The sequence below is a fragment of the Electrophorus electricus genome, chromosome 9 (assembly GCF_013358815.1).
Source record: "Electrophorus electricus isolate fEleEle1 chromosome 9, fEleEle1.pri, whole genome shotgun sequence".
NCBI lineage: Eukaryota > Metazoa > Chordata > Actinopteri > Gymnotiformes > Gymnotidae > Electrophorus > Electrophorus electricus.
In genome coordinates, this window is record NC_049543.1 from 9,099,433 (window position 1) to 9,113,024 (window position 13,592).

General features: G+C 43.3%; 1 protein-coding gene across 3 annotated transcripts in view; it reads left to right on the forward strand.

Moving 5' to 3' along the window:
- The window catches only part of fras1 (Fraser extracellular matrix complex subunit 1), a 91,855-nt gene that overhangs the window by 60,510 nt on the left and 17,753 nt on the right, over nt 1-13,592 (forward strand). Inside the window, exons 30-44 of one of the 3 annotated variants that reach the window (XM_027029021.2) lie at nt 953-1,112; nt 1,253-1,428; nt 2,178-2,294; nt 2,698-2,812; nt 3,146-3,283; nt 3,975-4,007; nt 5,583-5,714; nt 6,081-6,209; nt 6,407-6,654; nt 6,917-7,068; nt 7,928-8,090; nt 8,183-8,315; nt 11,683-11,873; nt 12,058-12,214; nt 13,126-13,389. In XM_027029021.2, coding sequence (XP_026884822.2) covers nt 953-1,112; nt 1,253-1,428; nt 2,178-2,294; nt 2,698-2,812; nt 3,146-3,283; nt 3,975-4,007; nt 5,583-5,714; nt 6,081-6,209; nt 6,407-6,654; nt 6,917-7,068; nt 7,928-8,090; nt 8,183-8,315; nt 11,683-11,873; nt 12,058-12,214; nt 13,126-13,389 — 2,308 coding nt within the window. The remainder of the gene's footprint in view (nt 1-952; nt 1,113-1,252; nt 1,429-2,177; nt 2,295-2,697; nt 2,813-3,145; nt 3,284-3,974; nt 4,008-5,582; nt 5,715-6,080; nt 6,210-6,406; nt 6,655-6,916; nt 7,069-7,927; nt 8,091-8,182; nt 8,316-11,682; nt 11,874-12,057; nt 12,215-13,125; nt 13,390-13,592) is intronic. The other 2 variants (XM_035529625.1, XM_035529626.1) reach the window with 2 other exon arrangements.

The following is a 13,592-nucleotide window of genomic DNA, read 5'->3' on the forward strand; positions in this document are numbered from 1 at the left end:
CTCTTGAGGGCCCCTTGAACACTTTGATGTCTAGAGAGAGAGAGAATGCGAGCTTAAGCCTTTAGATTCAGACGATCTTTTTTGTCATGTTGTTTTTGCTATTAAATAAAGCAAATGAGTTTTCCATCAGCAGTTGACTGGGACGTGCCTAGTTTTATGTGTCCTAATTATGTTTATATTAATTTGTCACGCATCAGCAGCTCGTCGCCGTTTCGCCTAAAACACTGAGCCACCAAGCACAATTTTGTGTTTTTTGCTAGACTTTTGATAGCGATCACGCGGTTCATGTTCCACCCAAAACTGCAGTGTGAACCGTTCTGCCAGCGTGCCGTCTCACAGCCCAGTTCTGAGAAAATCCGCCTTGAAGCGGTGCACAAATTTCCAGCTTGCACACTGTGAAGGCTGCAGATCTGGCATAGCGCTCTGGTGCAGTGCTACCAAAGCAATCCCTCAGCAAGTCCCCGATCTTTCATCCAATTGTCCTTCTTAGCTTGGTGATTTTCTCCGAAGCAGGTGATAACACTCACTGCACACGATCTTGGAGACTCCCCTGCGGACCCAGGATAGAATCTGAGGAATGTTAAAGTGGTGTAGTGTGAATAGGTGAGAAGCAGCAGCCTGTTATCAGGTTATGCTCATCTGTTATCTTGGATGGTGGAAGATGGATCTGTTGCAAGAATGTGATCTTGGGAATATTTGGGAATATTTTTTCCAGTTTAGTTATTGCATATTAGTTATTTTTCTCACATATTACGGCATATTCATTCCCAAAAGAGATCCAAATATTCTCCCGGTACATTGAGGTTTTTATTTATTTTTTCTATTCATTTTATTTGATAGATTTCATTGCTATTGCAATTGGACCAATGTTGCCATTGGACATTTATCGTGTTACCAGTGCAGTTATTCATGCCCTTTCACTGCTGTTGACTCCTGTGCCGTGTTTCTGTAGAACGGACTCTCTCCTCACATGCTGTCGGTTCCTAAGGCCTGGGTGAGAGAGGGAGGGATAGTGCAGCTCTCTAAGAAACATCTGAATGCTGAATACAGAGGAAGCAGCGACTCTGAGATTTTCTACACCGTTCACTCTGACAGTGGACAGCCCCAACACGGTACCACATTGTGTTCACTTTGATATAACAGCTGGTGACCGTGTGGATGTACATAGATTTAATACATGGTGTCATTTTCTGTCATTTGGATTCAAGCAGTGTTATGTTGTTATGAGGATGACGACTGTGGGTGTTTTTAGGTGAACTAGTGCTAGTGCCCATGCCAGCTGATGGCCCAGTGGAAGACTGGCAGGCCTCTCCGCTGGGCAGAGACTCGACGCCAACCTCCACTTTCACCCAGCAGGATGTCAACGAGGGCACAGTGTGGTACAGGCACTATGGGAGAGGCACTGAGAGAGACCGCTTCCAGTTTCAGGTAACACACGCACACACACGTACAACGTCTATCTGACTATCTCAAATGTGCTCTAAACACAAGGTCACCACTTCTGCAGTGTTGTGGCATCACCAAAGATTGTGGTCTCCTAGATTTTAATAACAGCGAAACAACCAGACAAGGTTACTTTAGCTGATATCTTTTCAGCATTATCTCATTTAATTTTCTTTTCATGTATTAGCAGGGGACATTAGAAGCTTTCTGAAAGAAAAACAACTTGTCTCGTTCCAGGCGTTCTTTTGTCTTTTCAGTTTACCGCTGGTGTCCTCTCTGGTCCAGCTAGCCTAACCATTTTCTCTTTTCTCTTATCCCCCACTCTCAGAATTATTTACCTCAGTCTAGTCTACCCAGCACCATAAAACCTGAAGCTGCTTTCTGATATAAAAAAAGAAGTACCCGAGACCTACTTGCGTCAGCCCAAACCTAATCATCCTTGGCACAGTAACATTTTCCATCTCATAAAATCACTCTGCTTGCATTTTAAGCACCTGCAGCCATCCTTATCCAGCATATCCTTTAGTGAGCAACATTTTTGGTGATCTCTATCGTACACAACCGTGTGTGTGAGCTAGACACTCATAGGCGATTGTGTGCATACTTGTTTATCTATCCAATCACGTATTGGATAAACCGATGTGAGACGGATGCGTGAAAAACGTGTTGGTTTTAGTGTTAGTTCAACATTTGCTGGTGTGTGTGTGCGCACGCGTGTGTGGATGCCTTTACAGGTGTCTAGCGAGGCCTTCCCAGATGCACAGAGCGACACTCAGACCTTCACAATTGGAGTGATGCCCCAGACTCCAGGCCTACCCCAGCTCACCCCCGGCGCTGACCTACAGATCACTGTACGGGAAATAGCAGACAGTCTAAACAGATTTCTTTAGTGGAAACTTTTTCTTCTCAGTATGAATCATTTTTGGTTTGGTTTTATTATATGATAGTGTTGTTGTAGTAGTAGTAATAATAATAATAATAATAATAATAATAATAATAATCTATAACAATCTCATATAATCATATATATATAATTAATATAAAAGATGTATTTGCATGACTCCTTAAGTAATGTTAGATGCTGCAATCTAAGGCCTTTTGTGTGCATTTTCCTGCCCTTTGTTATTATGTGTAATAACGCTAACTTGATCTCTATATAATCTCCAGGCACCATTGTGTTTCAAATGGGTGGCTTTCTGTACTTCACAGCTGTTCTTTGTCTCTGTGTGTGTGTGTGTGTGTGTATGTGTGCAGGCACTGGAGGATCGTGTCACTCTGATCACTCCCTCAGCTCTTTCTTTTACTGACTCGGAGACACCAAGCAGCAAGCTGATCTACAACATCACCAAGCCCCTCGCCCCAGGACTGGGTAATCCAAACCTCCCTTAACTGAACACGCAACCAGACAGCGGCTCTTTATTATGTCGGCTTGCTAGACTGCCGTGTCACGAAGATTAGGATATCATGAGCAAATTTCTGAGCTAAGGAAAATGGGGTCAAAACATGTACACATGCAAAAGATAAAGAAAAATGGTGAGGTGTGAAAAATGTGAGACCTTTTCTGATACAGCTGAAGAAGGTGCATAACTGCACATTGCACGTTTCTGTTATGTCTGATGTCCGTGGTTCATTTCTTTCTCTGTCTCGCTGTCTGTCTCTCTGTCTCTCCTTCTTTCTCTTTCTCCCTCTTTCTCTGTCTCAGGCACGCTGGAGCATGGAGACAGACCCTACTCGCACGTCCGCGTCTTCACCCAAGCTGATGTGGATGCCGGCAGGATCTCGTACCGGCCGCCGCCGGCTCCGTCCCACCTGCAGGAGCTTTACCAGTACTCGTTCACCGGTGCGTGCGGCGCATGCCCCAGCCCGGGCCGGCCACGCTTCTCCCCTCCTGCACGGCTCTGCTCCAGACCTCGTCCCAGCCACCCCGTCCTGCTAACCAGGGCCTCCTCGGAAGCCCTGATTGGCTGCATTGAGGGCCGGATGCAGGCAGGAACTGAGTTCTGAAGGAATATAGGTTTGAGTGTGGCGTGAGCGATGTAGGAGAGTGTCGTCGAGGTTACTGCTCACCCGACTCTTAACACACCACTGTATGCTTGGTTAGCTGATGACTCCAGTCAGGTGTGTTACATCAGGGGAAACCCCATGAATTCAGTGCCGAAATCCCTCCAGGACTAATTTCCAGCATGCCTGTGTTAGACACACCTGTATTAGACAAACCGTATCAGGCTTATTTTTAGCTCCGGTGGCACAAATGTAAGGATATGGTGCATTAGTATTTAAGCCCATATAAGGACTGAGATTGGTGACATCCAAGGGCATTGTAACTGTATGACCTAGCTGAGTGAGAAATAGCGTTTAAAGTATAGTTCGGTGAAGCAGTTTCAGTCTGTACCTTGCCGACATAAACCACCGTGCCAGCCGCAGTCTGGAGCGACTGAGTTATTGACTGTTATTTGCGGCTCGCTGAGCTTTGGTTGCTGTGTGCCACCCCACCTCCACCCTCACGCACTAACAGTGTTTCATTTCTCTAGGCCTGCCAGAGTCAGTGAACTTCCATTTCACAGGTATATTACTTTGGCGACCTTTACGATGCGCCTGTGCTTCTCTCGCGCTCTCTCTCGCACTCTCTTGCTCTTTCTTTCTCTCTGTTTCAATCTTCCTATTTCTCTCCCTTGTTCCAGCTCCCTCTCTCTTTCTCTCTTTTCTGCGTCGTATTCAGTTCCTTCAGTAGCCTAATTCTGTTTCACCTTTCTCCATCTATGTCCATTATTTATGGGGGCTCTCTCCTTGGGACAACCCCCTGCACTCCCTCTCCACCATTCCCCAACACTGTTTCCCTCACCCTCTCACGGTAGCTGAGAATCAGAACCGCACATATCCACGTCAGTGGGGTCGATGCAAACAGATACAGAGTAGAAACACGATCAAACAGGTATTGCTCCTGCGATTCTCGAGGTGCAGTGCTGTGTTCATGAAGTCCAGCAGAAGAGCCGTTCTGATCGTACTTTCTTTGGCAAGAGTGAAGCATGTTAAATGTTATTTTCATGCAAAAAAATCGAACGAGCCGGGCCATGCATTTTGAATTCACACCCCCATTGTGTTAGTTAGATTCAGTCAGTTCAAAGCAGTTTATTGTCACAAACCAGTTAATCCCTTACTACCGATTCACTGTATTTGACATTTCAGTCGATGTGTTTACTAGCAATTCCTGGCTTTCAGGAATCTAATTAAGTTTCATCTTAGAAAATGGGCATTTTTATACTTATGCTCTTGGACAGCCTTAAATTCTGGGAGAAAAGATATAAAAAACGTTAGGGAGGATTAGCTTTTATGTTATAGTGTGCTTGGAATTCATAAAGCTTTTTATTGGCAGACTCTGATCATTCTGTCTGTGCAGATATTAAACACTGGCTAATGGTAAACTCTCCTCCCATTACTCCCCTGTGGTTTGCGATTATAAGCCCAGGTAATATTTGAAGTTTTTTTTGTAACTTTTCCTCTGTATGAAAAAAAGTGAGAAATTGCTCAATTATACAGTCCGACTCACAGACCCCTGACTTATGGTTTCTCTCTCTCCCTCAGTCTCTCTCTCTCTCTCATTCTCTCTTCCTCTCTCCCCCTGACACTTTGCCTATGCTCTCTCTCCTATACATGATATATGGAGAGAGTGAAGTGCTTTTAGATTGCATGTGGCCACAGATGAGCCCTGCCTGGAAAAAGCCCACGCTTCAAAGCCAACCAGTCTCACTTGTTTCTCCCCAAGTCTCACGCGCCTGTCAGCGTGTCTTCTCCCTGCTGCCGTGTTCTGTTAGCTCCAGCCACATTGCCTCGCTTCTGCCTGCTGCCGTTAATTGCCAGTGGCAGCAGCTGTATATCACGCTGAACTGTTACCTTAGACATAGTTAGAAAGTAATGAATCCATACTGTATATTCTCTGTTGAGTGTTTTCATGGCACCTTAAATTTAGCAAACTCTAACATGGCATTGTTACATTGTTTTAATTCATGTGTAATGTATGTTTGAGGTATTCCATAAATTCAGTACAGCTGTCGCTGTTTCGTGTCATCGCGTAAACATATCAGTCAGAGGTACTTGCGCCGCAGGTACGGGTGATGACCTAGTCTGCTTTTATGTTGCAGTGTCTGACGGAGAGCACACCACCCCGGAGATGGACTTTGCCATCCTGCTGTTAGCCAACCATCAGCAACCTCCAGTCTTTCAGATCTTGGACCCAGTGCTGGAGGTCAGCCTGGGAGGCCGAACGCCAATCGGTAAGAAACCACCTCTTCCTTAACGTCACGGTGCTTGCTGCTTCACGGCGATCATTCACTCTGCAGAGCCACGCATGTCGAGGTGAATTTGCAGGGAAGGTACAAATTCCAATTCATAAGTCTTCAATGTGGGGCAAAGGTATTCAAAAGACAATTTTGTAACTTTGTACATTTCCAAAAAAAAAAAGAAAGAACCTTCAGATCTGAAATGAGTGAAGTTAGCATCATTAGCCTAAGTAGCAGAGGCCCTCCTCTTTCGTTGTGTCCTATACTGATCACATAATCTAGACGTCAGGTTACCTAAGTCCTGTCGTAAGATGTAAAATAGGTATCATGCCAAGCTCTGTGGATCTCCATGTGCTGTAGGTGGTCAGCAGTTGGCAGTGACGGACGCAGACACCGCTCCAGATGAGCTGGAGTTTGAGCTGGTGGAGGCTCCAGTGCACGGTACCCTCCTCAGGGTGGACTACAGCACCCAGACACAAATGGTTAATGGTAGGTTACTGGAAAATGCATTTCTTCAACCTAAAGTTGTTATATTAAGCGATCTGTAAAGTGCCTCCACATCTTCCTTAATGGATGCTAATATCGTTCAGCATATGCCGGTGAAGGCACTCGGGAGCAGTCCTGTGTAGTGGTTAATGGAAAGTGACCAAACCCAGGTCGGTTGTGATCTAAAACCTTTCCGTTAGGTGATACGTTCACCTTCAGTGACATCACCAGGAACATTCTTCAGTATGAGCACGCTGGCCTCAACACTGAGGAGGACAACATGATCTTCTCGGTGACCGATGGGATCTCCATGACGTCCACCACAGTGCAGGTGATGGTTTCGGGGGTCAAAGGCGACGGGCCCAGACGTGACCCCGAGGCGCTGCTGTTGATGGATGTGGCAGAGAAGAGTAGCACTGTGATTAGACGCTCACATCTGGCTTATGTGGTGAGATGATGTTTAATGGGTCTCAATATTTAAAAATGGATGAAAATATACAACTTACTTGTTTTTAAACTTTAAACATTTATTTAAGTTATTTAAGCAGAATAAATAACATTTTCCAGAAAGCAGTATAAATGATTAGTTCATTAGTAGATCATAGATGCCCTTTTCTAAACATGTGAATGGCTCAAGATTTCATGAAATGTTTTCAGACATTGTCAGTCAGATATTATCTATCAGTTTCCTGTATGTTTTACATATCCAGGACGATGACTCTTCGGATGCTCAAATTCGCATCCAGCTAGTTTCGGTGCCCATGTATGGAATCCTAACCAAGACCAATTCCGAAACAGACCACAAGGAACTGAACGAGTATTCTTCTTTCACAATGGAGGACATCAACCATCACAAGATTCGGTACAAAGAATTGTAGAAATGGCTTCTAAATGATGGCTATATTAAAACTGACATTAGTACCATCATTTTTAATATTAATATTCATTTTAAAGGAATATTTCATCATTACTTTTAACACTTTTTTGCCATATTACCTGTGTAGTAATATCTGCAAACTTAGAGATAAGGATTGAGCTTGTCTTAGGTTATAGATAAAATTCAACAATAATAGTAATTAAAAATGGTGAAAAATATGTTATTATTCAGCAATATGCTAATATATAAGAGCTTAATTTGATCTCCTTAACCTGTTTTGCCGATTCCACAACTTGGGGAGGTTCCCAGTGAATTAGCACATTAGCTCACCTAATTGGACTAAGCTTTTCTCCCATGGTATGCTAAAATCTTCTGAGAGGTTTTCAAGTGAAAGCCAAATATTAACATGTTTGGTGTATTCTCATACTGAGCTGCTTATCAGCCTTAAATCAGCGAGCAGCTGCAACAGAAATATAGTACACATCCCTTCGGAAGCATCTATTTGGCATTCATCTCACTTGTCACCTTACAGTGTAACTTTTTCAGTTGTTTAATTATTTTGGTTTATCCTTTTAAAGCCATAGCTGAGAACGTGGGCAGTTTTTTTTTCACTCAGAAGCAAAAACAGTTTCATTAGACTTTTATGGATGTGTTTATGCCATAGGACTGCGCTGTAATACATCTACATTAATTTTCTTTTTTTATTTTACCTTTTACTTCTTTTTAAGTTTTTGTAATAAAAATGCAAATTTTTTTTCAATTCTGGCTCTCAACAAAGTTTGTTTATAAATGCAGTCAGCACTGTATGTAAGACATTAATTGGCTTTTAATGGGTCGATGACAGGTACGTCACCTCATTTGAAACCGATAACCAGCCCATCACCGACATCTTCCACTTCGTCGTCTACGATGGCGAAAACAATCGCCTGGACAACCAGATATGCACCATCACCATCACCTCTGTGCAGACGCAGCCGCCTGTAGTGACTGTCCGTGGGGGCATCAAGGTTAGCGTTTTTTCCGCCAAATCCCACCCCCGCCTGCACCTCCAGCTGCATTTAAACTCATTTCCAAATTCGATGCTCATGTGGGTTGCCAGGTCCCAGAGGGAGGCAGAGTCCAGCTGTCAGCGAATCATATCATCGCATCTGACCCCGACACACCCAAGAAGGATCTGCTGGTGTGGCTTATCAGCCCTCCAAAGTACGGCTTTATTGAGAACACAAAACGAGGTGGGTTCTGAAGCCAAGCCTGTCCGGCCTTGCTTTGTTTTAAAACTCTTGTTTCAGTGGAACTTTCTTTGTACTTCCAGGCGGGTGCATTTGAAATTACTCATTTACATATGACGGCTGAAAGAGAAGTTCAAAACAGCACTAAACAGCTTTTGCATCATATGTAATGCACTACTATGAAACTAATTTTGTTTAGGTCTCCTTTGCCTGTATTTTTACTCTCTAGTGTTAGATTAGGTTGAGTTCCCACTCATAGACCCTTTCACATTTAATTTGCTAAATAGGAATCTGTACCCAGATCTCCATAAAGCGTTGTCCATTGTGGGAGGAAAAAAGTTCCCCAAATGAAACTGAACTGAACTAAAGCATGGATCCATTTTAGAGTCATCCTCTTTTAGAGTTTGGTCCCTGTTGTTTTCAGCTGTTCAGAAAGTTCAAGTGTGAACTCTCAGTTTTACAGAGGCATCAGTAATAGTCCTAGAATCTGAGAGAATTTGTATTTGTTATTCCGAACTTCTCTTTAAGGAATTAAGATGAAAGAGTGGATTGGAGCATGGATATTTGGCTTGAGTTCTGTAGCTAAAAAGGAAGCGCATTTGTCATCTTAAGCCCCAGTAGCAGAGCAGTCTCTCGGCTCCTTTTATTGTCTTTGTTTTTTATTTGTTACGTCTCGTTATGTTGGGTTTTATGCCTGTTATTTGAAATTCATATGTATTTACTTACATATTGTTTATATCTTGCAACCGGTGTGTGTTTTTGTCTTAAAAATCTCATTCTCAGTCAGGGATCATGTACTTCATGTGTTTGACTTCCATGTTTGGCTACTGTACATCATTCTGTGCTACAATTGCATGTAGGTACATTTCCTTGCAAAAGTATTAAGCACCCTGAAAAGTAATTGGAGTCTTCAGGATTTCAAATTCCATTTTGATGTTATGAACATGTCATATTTTAAAAGACTGACTCCAAAAAGTAAAGTTCGATTTATGTAAGAAAACACACAATTTACTAACTGAATAATGCTGGTTGCATAAGTATTCAACCACAAATGAAAGGTTGTTGAAGGTTAAAGAGGGCTACAGGAACCTAACTCCCCTACTCCATTATTCATGACACCAGTGGACAGCCATCTTATGTACACACAGTGAACATCTACACACAGCGCTTCCCCCCCACAGCAGACTGTCACATTGCCAGGTCTAATATTCACAGCTGACCAGGTAAAATGTTAAGGAAACCCCAGGCAGAACAAGGCTGCTGGACAGCATTGATCCCAGAGTGCTGAACCTGTGTGTTGAGCATCTGGATAAAATTCTGCAGTGCATATTCAACCTGAGCAGCTGGGCTGCAAAAGGTTATGCGGAAAACATTGTGTACAGTCCCAGTCCCCAGGAAAACGCACCCCAAAGTCTTAAACGACTTCAGAACAGTGGCTATGATATCACACCTGATGGAGACTACAGAAAGGCTGATATAAGCTCACCTCCAACCACAAGTCAATACATTTTGGTTCTGCGGTTCACTTAACAGGAAAGCATTGGCATGATGCAGTCATCTTACCTTCTGAATAGAGTGTACACTCATTTGGACAGAATGGGCTGCACTGTGAAGACTATGCTTTTCGATTTCCCCAGTGCATTTAACACCACATAGCCTAGACTACCGGGCGAGAAGCTTGAGGTAATTAATGGACTACCTGACTTGTAGATCACAGCTTGTGAGTCTGCAGGCCTGTGTGTCAGACCTGGCTATGTGCAGCCCTGGAGTTCTTCAAAGAGGCGCGCTGGCTGCATTCCTTTTTGGCGTGTATGCCTTGTAATTTACGTGCAACTCCGGTTCATGTCACCTGCAGAAGATCTCAGACAACACAGCCATTGAGGTGTATGAGCAGTGGACAGCAGGGCAAGTACAGGACTTTGTTGAGTGGTGCAAAGGGAATCAGCAGCAACTCGGTTGTCAACAAAAACAAGGAGCTGGTGGTGGACTCTAGGAGGTCCAGGTCCCCTCTGCCACCAGCCACCACTGACAGTGTGAACACTGAGGTGGTGAGGGACTTAATATCCAAGAATGCACTCGGACATGCATTTCCAACTTGGATGCCATGTACAAAAAGAGCCCGAGGAAAGCGAGGACCTTTAGTGTGGGCGCATCTTTTCTCTGGGTTATCTACCAGTCTGTTGTCACCAGGGCTTTATGTTGTGCTGCATAACATAACCATGATCAGACAGAAAAGCTCGTTCAATAGACTGAAATAGTTGTGCAGTGTCAAGGAGCAGAATGTGAGGTCATTCGCACCCACTGCTCTCAGACTCTGTAATAAGGCACCTCATGGCCTGGGCAGCACAGAGCCGCCATTGCTGAAATGATTAACGAGGACAATATACTAGTACTGAGAAGCACACTGGATTAACACAAGCACTTTTATTTCTGTTTTTTCTTAGCCTGCTGTTAGCTACAGAGCTAGCCAGCTATATTGCACTAACCCAACAGGCTGAGAATTGGCTTCGACCTGTGAATCATTAAAAAAAAGTTAACCTTTTCTGGGGTAAAGGTCCCTTGATTCAAGTGCCTTTGGTCAGATTGCTAATCTGAAGGACAGATGTGATATTAAAGACCACCGCACATTGTAAAAACATTTCAGATAAAGTTATAGACATGCAAATAATAATAATAATAAGAATTTAATAATAATACCTGTAATACATTTTCGGATATCACAAAGAGCACTACTAGATTACAATTATATGGAAACAGAATAGGCCATTCTTCAAAACTTATCAGAGCAAGAACGGGACCATCAGGAGTGATTCTCTTTTTAGCAGGACAATGATCCCAAAGCCACAACAACCACGAGTGGTTGGACAACAAAAGGCAAATGTTCTACAATGACTGAATCAAAGTGCAGATCTCAGTCAGGAATCAGGAATCTGTGGCACTGTTTGAAAAATTGTGATCTATGTGCATCATCCAACCAACCTAAACAACCTGGAGCAAATCTGGGAAGGATGGGTAGAGAGGACTTCCAAACAGTGTGAAAACCTTGTAGAAACTAATGAATGCTGATGATAATGGGGAATTCTGTCTTTGAAAACTTTAAGAGCACATAGAAATACTGGCTAGCACAATATGTTAAAGTGTACCATCTAATCTTAAGGGGGATGAATACACTTGCACGGACCTATGTATATGTATATGTATATGTATATGTATATTATTACTTGCAATGTGTGTTCATAGGTTTATTTGTATTTTTGTTAGCTGTTATATATATATATATATATATATATATATATATATATATATATATATATATATATATATACATACACATATACACGCACACACACACCTTTGTCCACTCTTTCAGCAGCCGGTTCAGTAGGTGGCACCCATATAATCAGCCCTGATGTCCCCTTTACAATGGAAGACCTCACCACAGACTGCATCTTCTACGTCCAAAATGTCCACCAGGCAAATATCCACCAAGATGTCTTCAGCTTCTACATCAGTGATGGGTCTAGCCAGACAGAAGCTTTTGACATCGCCATAGATATCCACGTATGTGCTTTAGCTTCAGTTCCGGGGCGTTTACGATATAAACGGTTAAAGTGCTTGTCAAAACATTTTGGACCACTCTTTCTAATCCCAGCATTGCAGGAAAGAGGAGGACATTTGTTAGAATATTTGGTGAGGTTGGCAATGAAATGTGATGGTAATGAGGTATGTTTTGTCAACCTTTCAGCAAACTAAAGAAGAAAAGGTTCCAGTTATCTCTGTGAACAGTATCCATCTGGAGGAAAACACAGGTGTCATCATTACCAACTCCTCTCTCAGTGTGCTGGACCTGGACACGCCGGAAAACGAAATTGTGCTTACTGTCACCAAGAAGCCTTCTTACGGTCTGTCCCCAGTTTCGTCTTCCTCTCTGCCAGTGCCATGGCATTTTACGTGACGTAGTCTTCTGTTTTCTGTTCTTTCTTTTTTGCGTGTGCCCTAGGATAGGGTTGGCCTTCCTTGCATGTGCTCTGCATTTTAAGTGTATTGGGGGCAAAAAGTACTTGGTAATATCAGTATCTTTACAAAGGAAAAGACCTTCCTTTGGTCTGATTAAGGTTTAAAGTTCAGCGGCTTGATTGCGTATAATTAAGAGTCCTTAAAAGACTTTTTCACTTTCTTCCACCCTGTGCCTTCCCTGTACCCATTTTATGCCACATTACAGAGCTTTGTGTCCAGCTCTTCTCAGGTTGACTGATGGCCCTTTCTTTGTATGCCAGACCATTTAGCGGAACGGGGCCTCTGGGGCTGAGCTGCGATGTGAGGAGAGACCTCGGCTGACAGAGGACTATTGCTGTTAGCTTTATGTCCATTGCGTCAGGGGGGTTTGTGGTGGCTTGAACACTGTTTTATAACGAGTCTGCATTACATGTCAGCGCTGAGGAATGAGGGCACGGTGTGACCTGACGGAGCTCCAGAATCCCATAGGGCAGGAGCGCTCGTGGCACTACAGCCTTGTGGACAGCAGACAGAGGCTGGTTGGTAGAGGTCAAATGCAGGCTGTATTAAGCTGTGCATGAGGAAGCGATGTGTCAGTGTTTATGACAGTGTGTTTCACAATGTGTGATAGTGAAAATAGTTTGGCACGAACATACTAATACAGCTAGTAGTGAATAGAAGCCAGTGAAGAAAAGCTAGGGACTGTTGGTGAGCTCACAAAAGCTGGCATTCGTTTGTTGTTTGTGTCCAGTTTTAGGTTTAAAAAAAAAAAAAAAAGAAGAAGATCCTTTTTAACCCTTTCCTTGCCGTTTCACAGGTAAGCTACGCAGGCGGCAGTTCTACTCCCAGCCCCTGGATAACGGCAAGGTTCTCCATCAGGGTTCCATATTCACCTACCAGGACATTCTGGACGAGCTGCTGGTGTACACTCCAGATGGACACGGCTCTGGGACAGACGAGGTCCGGCTCACAGTAACAGACGGAATCCACGTTGAGACAGTACACCTGACGTTCAGCATAGATGTGAGAAAGAGTGAAGGACCCAGAGTGACCATCAACCGAGGCCTTCAGTTAGCAGCAGGTCAGAACAAAAACACCACGCACTGACTCATGGGATATAGAGTTTTTATGGATAGCCTTGGATGATTGTTTTATCATTGAACTGGATGTTCAAAATATGTTTTTTGTGTGTGTGTGTGTGTGTGTGTGTGCATATGAGTGGGCGAGATATTATAAACAACTCATATTAAATCTTTTTGTGATTTTGTTCCAAATGTATGCTTA